General features: G+C 39.4%; 1 protein-coding gene and 1 long non-coding RNA gene across 3 annotated transcripts; both read left to right on the top strand.

Moving 5' to 3' along the window:
• Positions 1 to 3000: 3000 nt before the first annotated feature.
• On the top strand, positions 3001 to 9163 carry LOC144050773 (uncharacterized). Its single transcript, XR_013293925.1, has 3 exons — positions 3001 to 3271; positions 6108 to 6199; positions 6315 to 9163. It is a non-coding gene; the product is annotated as an uncharacterized LOC144050773 (long non-coding RNA).
• A 317-nt stretch (positions 9164 to 9480) lies between these two features.
• onecut1 (one cut homeobox 1) lies at positions 9481 to 22925 on the top strand. 2 transcript variants are annotated; one of them, XM_077564350.1, is made up of 2 exons: positions 9481 to 11608; positions 16805 to 22925. In XM_077564350.1, the coding sequence occupies exons 1-2, from the start codon at positions 10540 to 10542 to the stop codon at positions 17095 to 17097; spliced, it is 1362 nt and encodes a 453-aa protein (XP_077420476.1). In that variant the 5' UTR covers positions 9481 to 10539; the 3' UTR covers positions 17098 to 22925. The 2 variants fall into 2 exon arrangements, with proteins under 2 accessions (XP_077420476.1, XP_077420475.1); XM_077564349.1 differs by having other exon boundaries at positions 9481 to 11623.
• Positions 22926 to 23542: the final 617 nt, after the last annotated feature.

Raw genomic sequence — 23542 nt, 5'->3', positions numbered from 1 at the left:
AAGTACGTGTGTGAACTATGAACTGAGATTAATAAAATTACTATTCAAGGTTTCAAAAGGGAAGTTTTTTTTTCTTGAGTGTATTACACACCCCATGACTAATTGGGAAATGTATTAGAGGAGCAGCCACTATTTGAGCAAATCATAATAATCCAAACTGATTTACTTTCTTTAGTTGTCACATGGGAAACTGTTGAAGCACTTCAGTCGGTGCTGCTGTTTTGGTTAGCAATTGAGTTCAAATGGCCAACAACGGTTAACTTATTAAAGTCCCTATCAGAAGAACCGCTTCCATGACCCTAGATTATTCCAATTACTATTTGAGGGAGGGGTTTATTTTTCGGATGACATACAAAGATGAATAGAGGTGCGGCGCCTGTACGAGGAATGGCGGCTATTTCATGAAATTAAAGTCATCGATACTGACTTGAAGTTACTTTAACTCACCTGAAAAGTGAGAGCCATACTTGAGTAGTTGCTGCTGTTTTGGTTAGCATAACAGTTCAAATGGGCTCATCAGTATCAGTGTCTTTTTTAAATATTTTTATGTGGAAAAATACAAGTCAAATGGCTTTCAAGTTAATCGACAACAATTTTAATAATCAAGTAATTGCTTGGAGCCAATTTTTTTTATTTCAAATTGTCCAAATCCTCTGATTTCAGCATATCAACAGTAATTGTTCACTGATTTCTGTAGTCCTTTATGAAAGAAGACAGATGATTATCTTCTGTGTTTAATCAAAAAAAGGATATTTGCAAACAACAAAGACCAAACATAGTACAACATCAATCCACTATTTGTTTTTTAATCACTATATGAATGTAGAAAATAAACACCAATCACTGGTTAATAAACCGTAATCAGGGGTAAAATGCTTTTGTAATACACTTTAATGCAAAATTCAAATGAATCCAATTAGTCAATTAATCGATAGATTCTAAAAAATATTCGATAGTGACAGCACAATCAGAGACTACTATTTGTTCTCACTAGTGACTAAATGGTGCACAGGCAGGGTCTATTCGGAACATCCACAGTATGAGGAAATACCGCATTCTAATCATCTCTGGGATGCACTTGGACAACCTTCATCTTTATTAATCAAGCACCTCTCATCCAGAGAGAGAGAGCGGAAGTGTGTGTGTTGGTACACTGACCACGCAGACTGGCCTCAGGACAGCACAAGGGGTAGCGTGACCCCCGTTCACCCCTGACCTCCGTCCACCCTCAGCTGGTCAAACTCTAACCCGGAGACAGATGGATAACGCACTGGCCGCTTTATCTCCTCCTGTCCACGCGCTCTCTGCCGTAGCCTTTGCTTTCACCTCTCCTTGCCCCCTTGATTGCACCGAGACTCGCCCTCAATATGGACCACAACATTAGGTACACCTGCCACAACATGTGCCTGTCAAACTGTAGTAACCAGAATGCTGAGGGATGAGCAGAATACTTAGAGGCGTTTCGGCTACCTTATTTAGCTATACCCACAACCCTACTCATTCGCTCCCAGCCATTTTCACTGAAGCAACTCCCTTCGCTCCCTGCTGATTTACTGGATTTTGACTGATTTTGCAAGGCCCACAGAATATTGTGTTCTATTGCTATAAAAACATGGAACCTACCAAAATAAAGATTAGAGTCTCTTCTTTCATTGGGAAGAAGAAGTATATTTATATCTGTTTCCGTTTTGCAGCAATTAGCTTTAGAATATAGCTAAGTTTCATTATTCACAAACCTGTTCAAAACAGTGGGGAAAATATTTTTTTGCAACATTGCCCTGGTTGATTTCTTCTGATGCCACCTGCTGGCCGCTTTTTGTAATAAGTACCATTGCTTTAAGATACCTCTTCGGATCAGAGGCTGCATCAAAGCCTTCTGTATGCTCTAGCATAAAAATAAATAAATAAATAAAAACAAACATATAAATATGTTTTTGGGACCTTAGCAATATTTAAAATAGAACGTTTTTATACGTTTTTGGGAGCAAATTATATCTGTAAAAATGTGAGGGGTGTGCTCACTTTTGTGAGTAGGCCCACTACAAGTCAATAGAATCATGTGACATCTCCAAGCTTAATACCAAAAAGATAGTGACAGTAATTACATAATAAAGGAAATTACAGAATATTGTGCCGAGAAGTCAGTTAGAAAAAAAAGTCTCAAATACTGTTTCAGTATTATATAATATATATATATATATATATATATATATATATATATATATATATATATATATATATATATATATATATATATATATATATATATATATATATATATATATATATATATATATATATATTAGTACTTAATGAAGAAAATGTCAATGTAAATAAACAAACTAAAATAAAGTAATACAAAAGTAATAAAGTCAATTCAAATTCATCATTATAATTATAATGGTCATTTTCATATTTGTGCACAGGATCAATATTTAGAATGTTGATTTGAAAAATTTGACAAACAAGACACGGTATTTGTTTTTATAAAGGCCTACATTTAAAATACAGTCAAATTATAGTGTTTTAAATGTGTGGCTAATGTTTTGGTTAAACTTTTTTTTTATAAATTCTTCCTCTGAGATTTTGTTATGTATTTGGTCCACTGGTGTGCTTGTGAATTATGTTTTAAATGATTCATATTTTTTAAATGAGGACGACTGTCTTTGTATATTCATTGTATTCCATCAGCCTATAAATAATAACGTTTTTGTTTATTTTGCTGCAGCGTGTATGGTCAACTATAACCTCAATTTAATTTTTTTTAAAAAGTAGAGGATTTTTATGTGTAAATAGCAGCACGACTTTTATTTCCACTTGCATAGTCGTGTTGCAGCAGCCTCTCTATATCCAAAAGGGGGGCTGACGCTGCAAGGCGGATCGAACCTTTCGATTGATACTGAAACAATTTGCATATAGTGATTCTCTTTGAGCGCGGCGCGGATCCATAACGAGAGCGGCCGGCTATTCAAATGCAAGCACTCCGGGAGAGAAGCACAATACGCCGGGCCGGGAAAACCTCAAGATGTTTGCTTCGTCTTCTGCTTCATTTGGATCTTCTTTTTTTTTTTTTTTTTGGACTGCAACGCCGTGGATGCAAATTTTGTTTTATCGCGCGACAGGATGTCTGCAACGTGGATGAAAAGGCGTAAGCGGGGAACGCGCTGCAGGACGTGGAATGAGGAGAGGGTGGTGTTGGGAAAATGAGGATTTTCTTGTTGTTTTCTGATAGATGACATGCTGCAAGGAGGGCTGCGTGACACACTATGCGGTAAATTCTGGGTTGTGTGTGTGCGTGTGCGTCCGTGTGTGTGTGTTTGTGTAACGTGCGTGTGGGCTGCTGTGGTGCGTTTACGTGTCATACGGAGCCCACTTGAAAGGAAAATACAAGACCTCGCTGCCTTGTATCCATCCGCAAGTGAACTTGAACGCACCACAGCCGAATGAGCATAAGTTGGTGCCGTACTGCTGCTGCATCCATCCCCGCCTTTTAAACTTGTATTCTTCTTCTTTTTTCATTCTTTTTTTTTTTTAAAGAATGTTTCGATTCATTCGACGTCATATTGTTATGATCCAGTGGAGGGTAACTAACGCTAGCAAATACAAAATGGATACTAAACATGCACGTATGGACGAGGACAGAACATTAGGCACCCCTATAACATCCAACTATGTTGAGAAATAATAATAGGCTAATAAAAAATATTATTACCATAGGTGGCATGCATGCGTATTCATTTATTCATTAGGCAACTTGATAAGGTACACACTCCGAGATCCATGAATGCATCACCGTGATTTTGCATTTCACTCGATTATTGATTGAGGCAGAACACGTGATGAGAAGCAAAAATATAAAAACATAATAATGACATTATTTGTTTTATCTGAAGCTTTCACCGGTGAAATGGGTTTTCTTTTACATATAATCTTTCATCTGTAAACCGTTAAATGAACTGTAAGAAATATGTGGGATTTTTTTTTTTTTTTTACATATTGACAAATGCAAGCAGCTGTACAACACAAGTTATGGAAATAATTGCTGCATCTACATGTTTAATGATAATCCTGCGTATGGATTTCATAGTGTATGGCTACAGTCATTACTATTAGCCAATATATTAGGAACAGCTGTTCAAGTGTGCAAGGCACAATAACAAGCTTGCAGCAAACGAATACCTCATAATTTTAACATATACAACACAAGGTGTGTGTTAGATCTCGGGTGTACCTAATGAAGTGTCCAATGACTGTACAAGTCAATGAATGTTGTAATGATTTTAGTCAATCAATTAAAGCCTATTTAATTCTCATTTAAAAAATAAAAAATAAAATAAAACTTGATAAATTAACAGTGTGTTGCTCTTACAACAATTAAGCTTTGTCGCCTCGTTCGGAGTGCGTGGCCCAAAGTTGGAGTCAGTGGCAGCATGCAGCAGCATATGGAGTCCCTTAATGTCAAATGAGGCCTCGTTAATTGCACATGAGAGTGCACGAATGCGAGCAAGTGACGCGGAATAATGCCGAGCACGCATGCATGCAGGCAGGAGGCAGTTAGTTGACGTTCCCGTGAGCAAGGCAGCACTTGAGCATCTGCTGCATGAGTAGCCTAATTGATTCAGACTATTTTCGTTGTAGCCAAAAGATACCAAGTGTTTTATTATTATTATTATTATTATTATTATTATTATTATTATTATTATTAGTAGTAGTAGTAGTAGTAGTAGTATTATATTGGACAGTTAATCAACATTTACAGATGTTTCAATATTCTATATCTCAATGTAATTTTAAAAACAGCTTTCTTGCAAAGGAGCTGGAAGTTTGACTTTTAATAAAGTCATTTTTGCTATGCTGTTTTTATTACATTTCGTTTTTATACTTACAATAAAACACATGTTTTACATTTAAGTTTTATACCTCACAATAGTCTTTTCACAAATAGGCATTTTATTTCTATTTAATTGTGTGTCATTTCAACATTAGAATAAAATATTTTCTTCAAAAGGGATACTTTCTGAATTTAAGTTTAGGCTACCGTTAGGCCTATATGTATTTTTTTTTAATAGGTATACTTTTAAATAGATGTTGATGTTTTAACCTTTTACTGTTTCCCCCGTTAATATTTATCTACTTTATCAATCATAATACAGTAAATATCTTAAAACATTAATCCAATATGGATCATGTTTAATTTAATAATGCGTTTACATCGACTCGGAATCATTCTTGTTATAAACCACGTGTTGTTGTTTTTTTATTATTATTAAAATGCAACACGTGGTTCAATAAATAAAAAGAAGAATATTTGTTTGAGCTTTGTTTATTTATTCCTCCAATTCAAAAGCCTCAGCTTGAGCCCCCCTGTAGGAATTCTAAATGTATTCCGTATCGATTATGCTGTGTTATCAAGGCCTGTGCACTTCAAATACGCAGTGAAGGCCACGCAGCCTTCGCGTAATGCACTTTTTTTTTTCTTACATTCGAGAAATCGGAGGGTTTACATTTTCAAAACATATTTCCTTAAGGCTTTAAATGTGAAGGATTTAATCCTAAATCGCATTTAAAAGACAGCTTTAATTTAATGAGCGATTAGAGGTAACGTGGTATTTTGTTTATGGATTCTAAAAAAAAAAAAAGGATAATAACGAAAGGAAAAACATTTATTTTTGCAAAGGCTAATTCAGTTTCCCTTCAAACGATCACATATGGGCTCATTTGTTAAATTTTATTCGGGCAAATGTCATTTATTGCCCCCCAAGCCCCCAAACCCTCCCTTATTGTCATTTTCGACGTGAGTGTGTGTGTGTGGGTCTGTGTGCAGTGTGAGTCACTATTGATCTGTGCCCCTCATATTAGTCCACCTGCACGGGAATGATGAATAATCAGCGTGGAAGCCATCATACAAGTCACTCACGCGCTGCTTTCTCCGCCTTGTTTTTGTGCGGTTTTTTTTTTGGGGGGGGGGGGTCGCGTCTGCACATGCGCTTAACAAATGGGCGTGCTGCTCTACTAATTACCTGCTAATTGATGTGAGTGAGTTCATGCTGGGCGCTGCGTGTTTTCTGCAAGAAATAACGTGTTTTTTTTTTTATCATTGTCTGTAGAAGGGAAATGTCACGTGCGTGCGTGCGCGCGCACACACACCAAGGTCCTGGAAGGATGCATATCGATCCGTATGAGAATGGTTAGATGGCATGTAAGGCCAGCCATTGGCTGTTTAATATTCTGTTCTTTCTTTTAATATTCTGTTCTTTCTTTATTTATTTATTTATTTTCTTTCTTTCTTTCTATCTATCCATCCATCTATCTAGCTATCTACAGTGCAAATTGGACTTGGAGTCACACTAGTTCCATAGCCGAATTTGCAGTTGAGAAGTATTCAAGCAGTGACACAGTGGTTTTGCAGGTAGGTGGGTATGATGGATGGATGGATGGATGGATAGATAGATAGATAGATAGATAGATAGATAGATAGATAGATAGATAGATAGATAGATAGATAGATAGATAGATAGATAGATAGATAGATAGATAGATAGATAGATAGATAGAGATGGATGGGTGTGAATTTACCTCAATCTTTCCACATTGCCAGTGTAAATGGGAACGAGTTTGTCTGCCAGTTGATTAGAAGCCCTTGTGGCTAACGCCAAATTGTGGCAGTACTTTCTGGACCTCGATTTGACCCCTTTGGTATTTTTGATATAATGACTACGATACTGTGAGGCGGGAAGCAGATATTGTTCCCAGAAGGAGAAACAGAATTGTCAAAATTGAAAGTTTTTATAAGCAAAAATACAAACCAAAATCACTCAACTGGCAGTGAATGGCACAAACAAAATGACAAGTTAGCAAAAGAACAAGGCAGGATAACAGCATTGGTGAAGTGTCCAACAAGGAGGCATGGGAAGATTGTTTTCTGGTGTTGTGACTGAGGGGAAGTCATGTCAATCATTTTCTTTACAATTGTTCTATGCGCCCCCACTAGTCGACACTTCCCATTCGGATTCATATTGCCTTTGTGGAATATGAATTAAGCAACAAAACACACCCATTTTTATTCATCTTAGCCATTTTGCCACTTGCTGAAAGGATCGTCACAGAAAAACTTTTTTTTCTGGATTTGGTCATATGATGTTCGCAAGCTGAGCCCTCAGGCACTGTGATGTCATTGCTACTTGACTTCGCCTTTAAATAATGAAAGACACATGAAGACCAAATAAAGTATCATAGCAACTGGCAACATAAAACACCTAAACATAGTTACAACTGATATGTGACGTCAATCCGGATAATTTTGACAAGTCACAACTGCTGTTGACCACAGCTCACACCCAGACTGTCACACACACTCCGCCGACATCACACACCACACAACCAGGCTGCCTTTTAAAGGCACATATCTAACAAACTGCATTACGTACAGTTTTGTATTCACTTTAGCTTGATTTATTTATTTGTTGCCGTGTGATCAAATACATTTACAGTGTCTAAAAATGGTGTTTTAATGGGTTTAAATGTGTTTAATATGGGGAACCAGGGTAAGAGTATTTTTTTTTAAATGTCATTTAGACTGAAACTAGACTACACGCGGACGGACACTAGCATCATCCGTCATTTATTGCAACATTGGATCATTTACACTTCATCGGGGAACTCTTAGAGTCAATTGGCTGCACTTTGAGAAAAGGGGGTGAATAATTTGTTATTCATTAAAAAAAAAAAGGTTTTAACATATGTAAAAAAAAATAATCCACTTCACGATTGTGTACCACTTGGTGTCGCTTCTTCAAAAAAAAAAAGAAATCACATTTTATATCTTTGTTTGTAGCCTGAAATGTTACAAGAGGTCAAAAAGGTCAAGAGCGGCTAATAATGTCCACACTTTGTGTACATGAACCAAATAAATCACAATACGTTCCCTGACAGCGTGTCGGTATTTCTATTTAATTTCCAATGGTGTGTGTGTGTGTGTGTGTGTGTGTGTGCGTGTGTGTGTGTGTGTGTGTGCGTGTGTGTGTGCGTGTGTGTGTGTGTGTGTGTGTGTGTGTGGCTGTGCGTGTGTGTGTCTATTCTGTACACGCATGGTCAGACACACTTTTTAGGCAAGGAATTGAGTCCCCTTCTGTCCAGACACACGTCACACACACGCCGTTGACATTGACTTCACATCAGAGACAGTTAACTTCTTTAACTCCTTTTTTTCTTCCTCTTCTTCTTTTCTTTTGTTCAACTCGTTTCAAGCGAGCCCCATCTCCATTGTAGGGACCCCCTTGACAGATGCGGGGGCCCCCTTAAACTGGTCCGGGACAGGGAAAAGTCTGAAAGGTTAATCTGCTGCCCACCCACCGGCCCCCGCTCTCCTACACACCCGCAGATGTTGGCTTTAGGAGTCTTGAAGCGTCACCTTTGACATGTCCCCCCATTCAGTGGCGAAGGGGAGTCCAGCAGGACACTGACCGCTGCAAGCTGTCACTTCGCCTGCCGCCATATTAGTCTAAACGGCCCCTGACATCATGTTAGCAGGGGCCCGCCTTTACAGGCGACGTATTATAGAAAATTGACTTTTTAATGGCTTGCTTACAAGTAGTTGGGTTTCGGGAATGCATGCCCACCCATTGAGTATGAAGGTTCTGATGATACCACAAAATGTTGCGAAACAGGTTTTTGCTTTGTTTTTTAAATAAAAACTAAAGGGTTTGAAAAAGTCTCACATTGTTCAAATAGCCAGTTGTGGATTCACGCATGTGCCATTTATTTGCAGTCTGGACGCAGATGAACTTCTCCTGATTTCTTTATCATCTCCAGAAGTTTCCAATAACACCACAAAAGTCACTAGAGTTGTTGCTACTCGCTTTTTGGAAAAAGTTAGAGCTGCATAACATTTGTCCTTTTAGTTCTGATATACTTTTTGTGCTCCTCACTGTTGTAAATGTAAAATGATGTGACAAATTGAAGGATGCATCAGGGATGGGTTCATCATCTACATTTTTATTTTATTTATTAGTTGTGTCACTGAGTGCAAATATCTTATATTGAATGACCGATCTGAGGATCAGGAAATGCTGTAAAGTGACAGACACACGTGCATTTTGCCCCAAGAAATTGTCTGCTCTGTCAATTTAGATGCTGCTCTGAATCTGGTATGGTTCAATTATCTTTAAACTTTTTCCACAAAACTGTATTGTTCTAATGTCGTTTTTTTGTTGTTGTTGGAATTTTACCTTAAAACAGATTTGGATCTTCAATGAATGCGATTTTACATCTTTATTTATTCTAAAGGTCAAGTTGTATAGTTCTTGGTTATATTTTACACTGTAAACCTATAATATTATGAGATTTTCATTAAAGTGAAATAATCATGCAAAAAATCAACAACAACCCAATGTAGGTCATGAGGTGTTATTATTCCTTTTAAAATGTGCATTCCATAAGGAAGGCACTTGCAAATGGTCCTCCGGCTTTACTTTGGACACCGCACATTTGAGGCGTCATTGCGCACAAATGGCATTTTAGTATAATTAATTAAACGTGTTTCTTTAACTTGTAGGATCCAGTGTGACTTGCTTATCCAAACACACACACACAGACGCACACACAGTGCTAGGCTTGGTTCGTTAAGCCCTGTACTTGAACAATAGACACATCTGCTCATCGTTTTCTATCAAAAGCGAAGGTAGCGCACACTAGTGTCCCTTCGTTTGGTTTAAACCGCCACATTCTTAGCAAACAGGCGTTAAGAAGCGGGGTGGGGGTCGTCCAGGAGGGGGACTGCTGCACTAATGAGTGCTTGTGAACTTCAGAGACGACCGTGAATTCAATCAACGGCATGTTCCAATTGTTTGTGTATGGTAGCCTACCGGGTTAAAAAGTTTTGGGATTTTTTATTTGTATTTAATTTTTACGGCAAGTGAACCCGGAAGTGGAGCCCAAGTAAGTGAAAGCCTCTTACTTGCGTAATTTAAAGTGGATTAAAGATGAAAGCCGGTTTTAATCAAGAATATTTCAACATGTTCCCCCAAATGAGAGAGGACGACTCACGACTTAGGGTTATATCGTTCAAATATCCCTCGACCTGTCGTGTTCGTCTACAAGAAGTGAAACTATGTAGAAGAGAAGAGAAGGCGTGTGACGTCATGCTAAAGGGGCGTGACTGTGCAAGCGAGAGAGAGAGAGAGAGAGAGAATACTGCGTAATGCGCATGTGCAGGCGCTGCGGCGGTCGACTCACACAAACAGAAAGAGAGAGAGAGAGATGGCGCGGCACCCGACCGGAGCGCAAGGACAGCTGGCTGGCGGTGGGGGGGGCTTGATTTACAAAGGAAGGAAATAATGCAACAAAGTTGGGAGGGGAAAAATATATATTTATCAATGAAGAAAACGTGGATTTAGAAGACGGAACCGAGGTAGCGTGATTTAAAAAATTATAAGAAAAAGAAAAAAAGAACAAAAGAATTGAACTTTGAGGACTTTCGGTGGTGGGGGGCGCCAGCTAAGCAGGTCACATAGATGGTTGGTTCACAGAGCCACCCGTACCATGAATGCCCAGCTGTCGATGGAAAATATTGGCGACCTGCACGGCCATGACTCCGTGAGCAGCCACGGGGAGCTGCTGAGCGGCCACAGTCCGCACTCTCGTCCGAGCCCGCGGGGGCTGAACCACCGCGCCATGGGCATGGCGACCCTCCTGGATGGCGGAGACTATCACCACCACCACCACCACCCGGGACACCTCCACCCGGCCATCAGCATGTGCGAAGCCCCCGGCATGAGCGCGAGCAGCACCTACACCACCTTGACCCCGCTGCAGCCTTTGCCCCCCATCTCCACCGTGTCCGACAAGTTTCCCCCGCACCATCACCACCACCACCACCACCCGCATCCCCATCACCCGCATCCGCACCAGAGAATCCCGGGAAACGTCAGCGGCAGCTTCACGCTCATGCGGGAGGACCGCAGCCTCGCTCCCATGAACACTCTCTACCCCGCCTACCACCACAAGGACCCCTGCATGGGCCAGAGTCTCTCCCCGCTGTCCGGCTCCGGTCTGGCGGGCATCCACACGAGCCAAGCCGGCCTTCCGCCTTACGCCCACCCTGGCGCCGCCATGCCCGGGGAGAAGATGCTGACACCCAGCGGCTTCGAGGCGCACCACCCGGCCATGCTGGGCCGCCACGCGGAGCAGCACATGGGCTCCACGGCGGGGATGGTACAGCTGAACGGCCTGCACCACCATCCGCACGCCCACCTCGGAGCGCAGGGCCACGGCCAGGGGCTGGGAGGCGGCCGGGAGCAGGCTTCCGCGCTCGGGCAGCAAGGAGCCATCAACGGCGGTGGAGGAGGTGGAGGAGGAGGCGGAGGCCAGATGGAGGAGGTGAATACCAAAGAGGTAGCGCAGAGGATCACCACGGAGCTCAAGCGCTACAGCATCCCCCAAGCCATCTTCGCCCAGCGGGTCCTGTGCCGGTCCCAGGGGACCCTATCCGACCTGCTGAGGAACCCCAAACCCTGGTCCAAGCTCAAGTCCGGCAGGGAGACCTTCCGCCGCATGTGGAAGTGGCTGCAGGAGCCTGAGTTCCAGCGCATGAGTGCGCTCAGGCTCGCAGGTGAGCGAAGCCTCGGTAAAGACGCATTTTATTCTATTTTCATGACAATTGCACGCAGTTCTCATCAACATTGACTCTTAGAGCTACTTAATATTCATAATAATTAATAACTAGGTCAAGTGGGCTGGAAATTTAACCTCCTATTTTTTGTCGTATAACCGCAATTTACATAACGTCATTTGTTTCTGTATTTGCTTATAGCCTGTTAAGTGTAGTATTTCGCGTTCATTTCAATTCAGATGTCTCATGAGAGACATAAATATATATATTTTTTAAATCAGCATTTTTATTTTTGCATGTATTTGCACTGAAAATCTAAACTGCTACATAACCATAATGCATAGCCTTCAGTGGCAATGTTTTTTATTTTTTTATTTTGCTATAAAGATCAAACCAAGTGCATGTGTTTTAATTTTCAATGCATTTCAATTCAAATAGGTGAAGGAGTGGCCTGATGATTTTTTTTATTTTTTTTATTATTGTGGGGTGTGTTTGTATGCATTGTCGTTTTTGGTGTCTTTTTACCTCCCAATATCGACCACTTCTCTTGTAAAGTAAGTCGATCCTTGCACGAGGAATCGTTAGTGTTTATTTTGGTGTGTATGCAACCGAGCAGCCCCCCCCCCTTTTTTTTCTGGCCTTGTTCTTGACGTAAACGCACATTTACAGGCCTTTGTGTACGTGGTGATTTGTATCCCGTGCTAAATGAGATTTTATTGTCCCACAATGCAATGCATAGCAGCTCACTGGTGGTTATGTTTATTTATTCCACACTGGTGTGTGTGTGTGTGTCCGTGTGTGTGTGCGTGTGTGTGTACGTGTTGTTTTCGCGCACTCTAATTAACTGATAGACCTCTGTATTAATTTGTCCCTACGTGGTAGTCAGGAGTCAATTAAGGCACACACACACACACACTGCACATTCACAAAGGCTCAAATTGATTTTTTTTCCCTAAAGTTTATGAGGCTAATCGATGGGCTGCGCATGTTTTTTTTTTCTCTTTTTGGTTAAAGATGAGAATAAATCTACAGACTGGATTGTAAAAGTGCGTGCGTGTGTGCGCGCGCGCGTTTGTGTGCCTGAAAATGTAATCCAATTCATTAGTTCTGTAGGTTTCTGCTGTCGTGTGTGAGTGTGAGTGCGCGTGTGCGTGCGCGTGACAACGTTATTTACAATTACAATTTTAAAAACACAGGAAATGCATCTAAATGTCTAATATTTTATTATGATTTCATCTAAACAGTAAATGTCCTTTTTTTTTATTTAAAAACGGCTCTAATCACAATTACATTTAGCCTAGTTTTTAAATGTGTTTTTATTATTGTTATCATTCAGACTAGAGGAAATGATTATTTTAAATAAGTAAAGGGTTCATAAATCACAATTACAGACAACCATATCTTTAAAAAAAAAAAAAAAAAGAGTAAACAACAACAGTAAACACATGTTGGAAACACACAAAGTTATTATTATTATTATTATTATTATTATTATTATTATTATTATTATTATTATTAACATCATCTTGAAAATTATTTTCAAAATGAAAGTTGTACTAGATCATTTTAAAAACACTAATCAAAAAATAAATGATAAGGAATTATCTGGTAGTCTCTATGTGTGTGTGTGTGTGTGTGTGTGTTTTCGAGAGACAATGTGCTGAAGTGGATGTGATATTGTTATTGATTTTAGGCTTTTAAAATGAATCTCATGCCTTTTAATAATCAAATGGAATTGCGAAATATGGCCAAATAGTATGCACATTAGTAATTATATTAAATAATGTATCATAGACTGGCTGTATAATAACATGTTCTGTAATCCTCTGTGGGCTGTCGCCATACTAAACGAATGAAAAAATATCATACAACAATCAAATAAATGTTTATTATGAGCATTTGAGCTAAATGTTCCGCATCGCAAAGGCCGGATCAATATGTTCTCAGGGTTCATATATGGCCCCCGGACGATAGGTTGCATAGCCCTACTAAAACTGCACTTTGTGTCTTTCTCATATGCAGACATGCATAGTTAGTTGAGCCCTAGCCGACCACAGTGTGTATGTAGAGTTATCTCTGTTGCTTGTAATGATTAGCTGGGATCAACCACAGTGTTTGTGCGTGTGTGTGTTTGGGCGTGTGTTGCGATCAGAGGTCCAGGTTGTGCCAGGTCTGTCCCACTGTCTGCATGGCCTTCACTCCTGTTGATTTATAAAAGCAGCTTCTGCACTAGCAGTTAATGTTTAGCAACACTCGGGGCAAACATTGCTGGTTATAGTCATTTTTATTAATAATATTCTTGCGGATAATATGATTAACTTTTGGTGTGCTGAGATGTGAGAGTGCCAAGTGTGACGCTGATGACAAACTAACTGGTGTCAAATTCAAGGCAAATGTGTTTTGGCACACCATCAGAGAAATGTTCATTTAGCAGCATGTTTATTATTGTGGTTGTATTTTGGATTCCCTGTTTGTTTACATATCAACCAAAGCTGAACATTATTTTTGTTTGTGTCATACTGAATCGGTGTTGCAACCCCAGTCTGCCCCCTCCTGGCCTGTTACATCTCACGCTGAAGGGGAGAAGTGAGTCTTGCAAAAGACAGATTGAGATAAAATGGCAGCTAGATCCGCTGAATACTTGATTTCTTTCATTTATTGAAGATCTGTGTGGTGTAAACAATGCAATGTGTGATGCCACATCTGCCACACAGTCCAGAGGTTCTCGCCTTCCTGAGTGGAGTGTTCCTGTATATGGTTTCACTTTTCACATTTGAAAATATGAATGTTAGGTGCATTGAAGACGTGAGTGTGGATGGCTGTTTGTATATAGACCTTAGGAGTGGAGCTCACCCGTGAGTTATTGTTTCTTCGGAGTGTTTTCAGCACCATGGACAGCGCCCATTGTTGCCTCACTGTCACCGCTGTCTGCTGTTCACCAGCACCTTAGTGGTGCAACTTGCCATTATCTTGACATTAATGACAATGCTTTTTTTTTTTATATCTATTCTTCACTCTGGAATGGCCAGCAGCCAATCACAAGGCATAAGTATATACAAATAAGCAATTCTCGTTCACATCTATGTAAGATTCCCAATCTTGAATGAACCTAAATGTTTTGGGAATGGGTTAGTTAGTTAGTTAGTTAGTTAGCTAGTTAGTTAGTTAGTTAGTTAGTTAGTTAGTTAGTTAGTTAGTTAGTTAGTTAGTTAGTTAGTTAGTTGGTTAGTTGGTTCGTTGGTTGGTTAGTTAGTCCCCGCTGATATCCCAACCCAGAACCTGTCAACTGTGATGCTGTGTTTGCATTTCTCTGAGTGGATGTTTGGAGCTGGTTCCCGCATTCCAAAAACATGCGTGTTGAGTTCACTGAAAACTCAAAACTGTCCAGAGGTATGAATGCTTGTTTGTCGACACTGAATGTGCCCCAGGGATTGGATTTGGCGACCAGTCCAGGGTGTGTCGTAGAATAAGCTTCAGCTCCCACGTAGTAAGCTCCCTTTTTCTGCTCATCCTATTTGTTAATAAAAGAGTCACCGTAACACAGCAGATTTCCCACGCAGATCAATAAATCAATGATGTTGCAGTGAATGTACAATAATTACATAAGTGAATTGAGGAAGTGGTTTTCCCTGACTCGCAGCTCCATTTATGTTCACAATGTATCAAATTTCAAACAGCCTTTAAGGTAAAAAAAATATATAAATAAAAAAAAGAGTCATGTTTGTTGTTATTCTTGTCTTGAGGTAGAAGTAAATTGCATCGTTCTGAGATTTGTTTCAAATATCTACATGAGAGAGGTGATTGCTGACTCGTTTACATCTTCCTTATCTGATAGTTGATACTGTATGATGTCATTGTCAGTGGCCTGCAGTGTAACTCACTGGACATTTGTGGCTGTAATAAATACTGGGAAACACAAGGAGCGCCGCCCTTTTAGTTTATTTCCTAAAACATTGGAGGAATTGTACAGAACAAAGGCATAGAGAGCAGTCAACACCGTACGAGTTCATAGCTGTACAAGTCAACCCAAAAACTTTCTTTACAAGAATGTGTTCTTTGCTCCCCCACTAGTCTAAACATGGCAATCTGATTAATTTAGCATTTGTGGAACATGAGTTAAGCAGCAAAATCCACCTGCTTTTACGCATCTCAAGGGGCAGCCATTTTGCTACTTGCTGTTGACCGAAAATGACATCACACTCAGGTTCGGCTACTTGCCAATCACTTTGTTTTCTGAGTTTGGTTATGTGACATTTGCAAGATGAGCTATGATTAGTCATTACCTGATCCTTGAGCAACTTTGATATAATTTTCAGTCAACAGCAAGTGGCAAAATGGCCGCCCCCCTGAGATGGATAAAAACGGGTACTCACATTTCACAAACATAATAGCCTAATCATCAGTGTTTAGACTAATGGGGGTGCCTTTGTAACACTATCAAGCCTTGAACATATCCATTTTTTTGGAGGACACAAATTTAGTAACTCCTCAACAACTACTTTTGAAGTTGACGTTGTAGTGGCAATTTAGGTTGACATTTTTCACGGCTCGTCGCATCTTTAAGCAAACTAGGCGGATATGTTTGTGTTTAACTTGTTAACATATAATCTGCTTCCTTTTTCTTTTTTTTTACTGAAAGACACCCCTTTATTAACCTAATTTGGTCGTGACTTCTTGCCAGACCCGCTCTCTTCTGCTTCCCTGGCGGAGTACAATCATGAGGTTGGAGGGATTCTTAATCGATGTCTGCCATCTAGTGGTGAACATAGTTTTCTGCAAACAATAATTAATGGACGTATTGTACTACCTCCAGGTGGTCAAGATGTGCAAAATTAGCTAACTGACCTTAAGCAACAACAACAAATATTTATATATATATATAATTATATTTTATGTTTTTTTTTCTTCAGTATTATAGATTTTATATGAAGTATACTGCTATTTTTTCCCCATTAAAAACACAGTGGGTCCATGGCATTTTTATTCATTTCAATGGCTTTTATCAAACTGATTTTTTTATGCTATTGTTTTATCAATACATGTTTTTAATATTTGAATTATCCTATTTAAATGATCATATTGGGAGATGTTTGTAATATTTCAGTAATCCTACATTGTCATCCTTTCTGATATTCGAATGATGCTATCGACGATTCACATCCCTGCTCCCTCTTGTCTTTACCGGCCTCTCCTCAGCGTGCAAGCGCAAGGAACAGGACCACGGCCGCAGCGATCGGGGCAACCCGGCGGTCAAGAAGCCCCGGCTGGTGTTCACGGACGTGCAGCGGCGGACCCTCCACGCCATCTTCAAGGAGAACAAGCGTCCATCAAAAGAGCTGCAGCTGACCATCGCGCAGCAACTGGGCCTGGAGTTGGCCACGGTCAGCAACTTCTTCATGAACGCGCGCCGCCGCAGCCTGGACAAGTGGGTCGACGACGGATCCGGCCACCCGCCCGGCGCCGGCCTCAGCGCCTGCACCAAAGCCTGAAGAAGGACCCGGTGTGCGCTTTTGACCCTTACTCATGGACTTGACTCGGTGGAAAAGCTTTAAAACTGAAGAGAACCTTACAAAAGACCTCACATTTTTGCCCTTAAATCTGTACTATATTCATATTTATAGTATCCAAAGATGAGAAAAAAAACAAACCAAAGACTTCTTCTTTCCTGTTTGACCTGCTTTGACATGTTTGTGTTACACACTGCAAAAATACTTTTCCTGTACTTACATACTTTCCCTGGTCTCTAGCTTTAATGACAACCCCTTGCACCCCCTTCCCACTATCACTATCTGACTCCCAAAATGGAGGTTCTAATCAGTCTGATCTACGGAGCTCCGGTGGGATTTGGCCAATCAACGTTAAAGAAATTTAAATCCCACAGGAGTTACTGGATTGTTGCTTTTTGTTTTTCTTGGATCCACGGACAGTTACGGGAGAAAACAAGCCCATGGCGTAGACTGCTAGCCCAAAATTCCCATCCTGGACCGCGATGTAGTGCTTTCCTTTCGACGTGCTGAAACGTTGTTTTAAACAAGAGAAACCAAAGCCTCATTCATACAGCCTACGCTTAAAATCATAGCAGTGCTATTGACCAAAGATGATATTTTGTAGTTGTTAACGTAGCCGCTGCTGTAACATTCCCAGTCACACATCTTTTCTAGGCATGGGCCGATTACTGGTTTGACGGTTTACCTTGGTTTTGCAATGTGAAGTAACTTTCAAGTCCATTGCCTCCAATTAACTTTTTCCCCTTCTTCTCTTTGACCAGAGAGGGGAGGGGTGAGCAGTTACACATGAGATGGAGGATGAAGAGGGAGGGAGAAAAACGAAAGAGAAACTGTGTTAACTGTGTCGTAAAATAATAATAAATATTTTTTTTATAGGTGCCAGTGGGTACTGGGTTGATCCCAAGGACAACTTGCGTATGCCACGGTTCAGTTCTAAAAATAGCTCACCAGTGATGGGACACTGTTACTTACTAAGAAGCATTAAAACAGAAGTGTTAATTAATTAATTAATTTATTTATTTAAACTTGGTTCACATTTCTTTGCTACCAAATATTAAATATTTTCTTATTTAAAAATAAAATGTTGTTTTTATTTACTCAAATATAAAAATAAAAAAAATCATTGTAGAGCTGTCATTTTGATACTGTGATACCGCAATATTTTTGCTCACGGGTATCATACTGTCAGAATCGGCCCATGCCTAATCCTTCCATGTTCTTCTGTTAAGGGTTATGTCCCAGCTGATTTAAAGCAGTTGCACAAATTTCAGCTATGTGAACCACTACACTCACTACACTACCAATATGGCAATATTGTTACGTCACCAATCCATCTGTTTTCTTTGGCATTTATCATATTCAGGGTTATGGTAGGTGCATCTCAGTTGATTTAGGGAAATTGCATAAAAGTAAGCTATGTGAACTACGAGACTACTCATGTTGCAATATTCCTAACCACTCATCCATCCATTTTTTTTGTGCTTGTCATATTCACAGTCATGGTAGAAACTTGACCCTACCTAGTATGTATATTTGGGATTGTATCAAAGTCAACTAGGTAAGCAACTATAGTACCGACAGTGCAACATTCATAATTGTCCATCTGTTTTTGGGGTGTTAATTCTGTTTAGGAGTCATGTCAGGAGCTAGATTCAGTCTTACCCCTTTACCCCCTCCCCTAATCATATTTGCTTAATTTAGCATACTACAAGCGTCAAACTTTTTGCCTTACAGATGCCTTGTTAATCAGTTGCATCTTCGCAGCGAGTGGTGTGAATGTTGCTGTTAATGCTCGCTGTGAAGGCCAATCAAAACGTGTTGTCACTGTGAGCCAAATATAGTGTTTTGCTTTTATTTATTGTATTGATTTGTGTGTCCATCAAACATGTCAAGTGGATAAGATCAATGGTCCAATCACCTTCCTTTCCCTTCCCCCAACAATCCAAAGCCTGGAAAGCTATGCATTTCAGCACAAGGAGGAAAGCACTACACAGGGGGAAGCGTAGCATGTTTGATAAATTAGCCGGGCCCCTTGTCAGCCTCCTCCTTTTTCTCCTCAAGGCCACGGGTAGCAGCTCTACATTTATCAGAAGCAGAAAAAAAAAGAATGAGACGCTTCCTGAACACCCAACAAAACAATGTGTCACCTGCTAATGTTTTCTAGTGTGAAACCAAAGATGCTACCTCACTCAAGTTCCATATGTGATTTCTATCACTTTGACGATACCAAAGAAAACCAAAGATGTGTTGTTGTTGCTTTGTTTGATTTTTCTTTTTCAATGCACGGCCTCTGTGAGTGGTGGTAAAAGTGATGTTGTAATCCTTACATCCCCACCTCCAATCCCTCCCCATCTTCCCCACATGTGCTCCTGCTCTTGATTCTAGCTCTGTAGGTGGTCACACTGATGTAGGAAAATATACCAACGGTGTCCAACAAAAAGCATATATGTTCAAATTTTGTGATGGGGGAAAAAAAATACACAAAATTTGGAAACGATTGTTTTTTTGTTGGAAAGCAAACATGCAGATTATGGGGGTTTTGACCTCCAAATGTGGCACAGAACATGTAAATGCTGTCAAAATTATTAAAAGTGGGTCTTTGCTAATAATTATACAAAATGGAACCGCTAAAGTCAAACCAAACTCTTCATTTATTAAGTAACGTCATATGTAGTATTCCATTTTACTATTTTAACAGTGAAAAACAATGGAGTAAAACAGAATTCCTTCTTTCCCTCTAGGGGAATATTCCGCCAAATTCCCCATAGGAATAATAGTTGATTCATATTCAATCGACCCATTAAAATATAAAATTTAATGTTTTTTTTTTTATTAATCATTTTCGTCTTGTTTTTTTTTTTGTTTTTGTTTTTTAATCTGTCTTGTCGTCTCAGTTTGCTAAATTTCTGGTTCTCAAACGTTTTAGACCAAGTACCACATAAAGAAAAAATATTTTTAAAAGCGATAGGGGTTTTATTCCTCAAAACAATTTTTAATATTATTTAAATCACTGTAACATTGTGCAGTTTGAACATTGATATTATGCTAAAGAACATTTTAAAAGCTTCTACTACTTAAATAACAATTCCCTTGAAATGTATTAGACTGCACATAAACATTAAATAAAAATTGTACCAGCGCTTGAAGATTAAATACAGATAGGCAGTTATTCTTTAGCGTACCACTAGAGGGAGCCTGCATACCACCAGTGGTAATCACAACATTTTCACAATCACAGTTGTTGTTTTAATTTATTTTTTGTTTTGTTTTGTTTGCTAAATGTTCCAAATTTCAACTTTAGAGGTCCACCTTGCCTCCTCCTAACCTCTCCCTCCTGGTTGCTGGTTGTTCCAGCTGTCCATCATCCTCATCATGCTATGCTCCTGACAGCGTCACGATCCTCCTCCTTCTCCTCCTCCACACTCCCAGGACGAGTGCCTTGCTTGAACCAAAGTGTTGAACCGCTCTTGACCTCTTTTTCTCTCCTTTGACTTACCTCAAGCCTGTCGAAGGGCCGCCGCCACTCCCCAAGGAAACCCCGCCCCCTGTTTTTTTTATTTTTGTTTTAAATCACACTGTGGTGCTTTTTTATCGCCAGCGCATGCAATGAAAACATACCAAAGCGACTCTCCCGAGCCTCCTTCCCTTCCCATTTCTCCCACCCTTTTTCTCTCACTCTGGCCGTGCATCTTTTCCAAAATGTCTCTGAATACCTCATAGTGACGATTCCTTTGCGTACTTTCTGCAACTAAGTGTGATAGTTGTTCCATCTTTTTTTTTAAGACGTGTTTCAGGGTTGATGTATATTGAATGGAGGAAGAAGCTTTTATTTTTTATTTTTAATCATATTTGAGCTATTTGACTAGAGTGGGCTAACTCAATTTTTATTTTTTATTTTATTTTTTCAGAAAACTGCTTCAGTGGTTTTTGGCTAGGTTTAGTGCAACCGCAGTCTATGTGTGTCACTACTATGTCAAAATTGTAACTAAACCAGTCATTTATTCATTTAGTGTATTCCTTTCTTCTATTATTTTTTTTAACTGAAAGTGGAAGTCAAGTATTCAGACTAATATTGTGTTTGGGAAATATGAATTTAGAGTCAAAATCCACCTGTTTTTATCACTCTCAGGGGGCAACCATTTTGCAACTTGCTAAATGACATCACCGTGCCTAAAGGCTCAGGAAACAACCAATCAGAGCTCACTTTCTTCCTCGATTCGTTCATGTTACATTCGTAGGCTGATGCTACATTTGAGGAAGGTCGGTAGTCGGATTTATCCCACTCGGATTGTCCCAGGTCCGACCTCAAAGCGTCCGAGGCGAATGTAAACAACAAAGATGGCTGATTGTGATGAATTGTTTATTGTTCTGGTTAACTCAGTCAGCCCAAAGCATGTTGTGGTACATGAAGTATTAAAGTTACTGATTTTGAATAAAACTGGCGTTCCAGTGCACATTTCGTGATACAGGGTCGGAAAGTCTGACTTCGCACCTTCCTCGAATTCAGCATTAGGGATTGTGATGTCATTTTCAGTTGACAGCAAGTGGCAGTACAAGGCAAAATAGCCGCCACATGAGATGGATAAAAACAGGTGGATTTTCTGCTCCATTCATATTTCATGAATGCAATATTGAACACAATGCCGTGTTTAGACTTATGGCGTGTTTGGACCATATTTTTATAAAGACAGTAACTTACTTACAAATGTAAAAACATGGAGTTTGCCCACTCTAGTTCTCAGCAGCTCATGTATGATTTGGTAGACTATTGCTTTTTAACAGGGTAAAACCAACTGCTGTGGTTTTGTGTTCATAGTCCCGCCCCACCCCAACCCCCACCCCTGCCTTTTTTTCTCTACTTCCGTGTTGTGGTTTATTAATTTAAACGTGTCTTTTTTTTTTCTTTAAACCACTGTCTTAATTTAATTTATGCATTTGTAGAAATTCTAGATTTGTATATAGTAGAGGAAAAAAGTAAAGACAAAAAAAAATTATGTTACAACATTACGTTTGTGAGGCATTTTCATGTGTTTTAAACACTGCCACACCCCTCCCCCCAAAAAAGCAGAACTTTGTTGAACAGTGTTTGTATGTATATGTGTTTTTCTATTGTTTTTAAATGGGTATTACAGTACTGCACATCCAAAGATTTTTAAAACAAACCAAAAAAAAAAATGGCGAAAAATATGTATAATGTTGAAAAGCACTGGCTTTCGTGAAGTAGACTTTTTATTTGTATTTTTTTATATTTGATTTGCCATTCCAACGGGTATAGAATGTAGAAGGATTAGTCGTGTGGGGGGGTCTCCTGTCAAAAATGTACAATCTGCTGAAAAAAAATAGAGGGCTGCAAGTCCTGCCCACTTTGCTGCCTTCATGTACACACACGAGTGGCGGGTGGAGTGGGGGCCGGGCAGCCGGACTGCCAGGAGGGGGGGCACTGTGCCACGGTGATATTGTATTTTTTTTCCTATTATTATTATTTTTTTTAACTTTTTTCTTTTTCAAAAGCCGTGGCCCTGTTGCCTTGTCTCATTAAGTATCTGTTCTTATAGGTACGTACGTACTTGTGTCATGAATATGAGCAAAGTCTAATAAAAGTGCAAAAAAGCTTATCCGAGGAATCAGTGCGCAAGTGTGTGTGGGTTTGATGTCATGCCTGTATTATTTATATATATATTTTTAAGTGTTTACAGCATACTGTTGTCGATACGATGTCCTCTCTTGTCATGCCAAAGACTTAAAAAAAGATCATCACTAGGGTTGCAAGTTGTAAACTTTCCATGGGAATAAACTGGAACTTTGCTACATTTGCAGGGGACTGATATTTGTTATATCTTACGTCATAAACTTCATTTTATGCAAATTTGCTATAGAGGCCACACCCCCTTGCATGCATGGCACTTGGAAATTCAAAGTTTGACATATTTAATTTGTTCACCTTTACAGCTTTTTAAAATTATGATTATTATTATTATTATTATTATTATTATCATCATGAATAATTTTCTGTAATTAAAACTTCAGCTTCAATTTGTATTCAAGGTCATTCATTTCTAAGCATTAACATAATTAAATTTGTACATTTCTTTTATACAAGGAAATAGACTACTCATGAATTCCAAGTTTTAAACTTTGAAGATATTTTAACTTTTGTGACTTTTTAAATGTTGTAATTCTTATTTTTATTTTAAATAATGATTTGGCAGTGCTTCAGTTCACCGATTCTCACCAGGTATCGTCCAACTTGACTTCACTTTAAATAAGATACAAAGTATGGTTCTTTAAATCTTCCCTATAAATTGAAATCATCCAGATAAATGCAATTCTATTCATCTTCTCTTTTTTTTATCAGTGTATCAATAAACAATGTAAACAATATTTTTTAGGGAGATAGGCTACTTCTAAAAACACCCAAGTTCAACAT

The sequence above is a fragment of the Vanacampus margaritifer genome, chromosome 4 (genome assembly GCF_051991255.1).
Source record: "Vanacampus margaritifer isolate UIUO_Vmar chromosome 4, RoL_Vmar_1.0, whole genome shotgun sequence".
Classification (NCBI taxonomy): domain Eukaryota; kingdom Metazoa; phylum Chordata; class Actinopteri; order Syngnathiformes; family Syngnathidae; genus Vanacampus; species Vanacampus margaritifer.
This window is presented reverse-complemented; position numbering and strand designations above follow the sequence as displayed.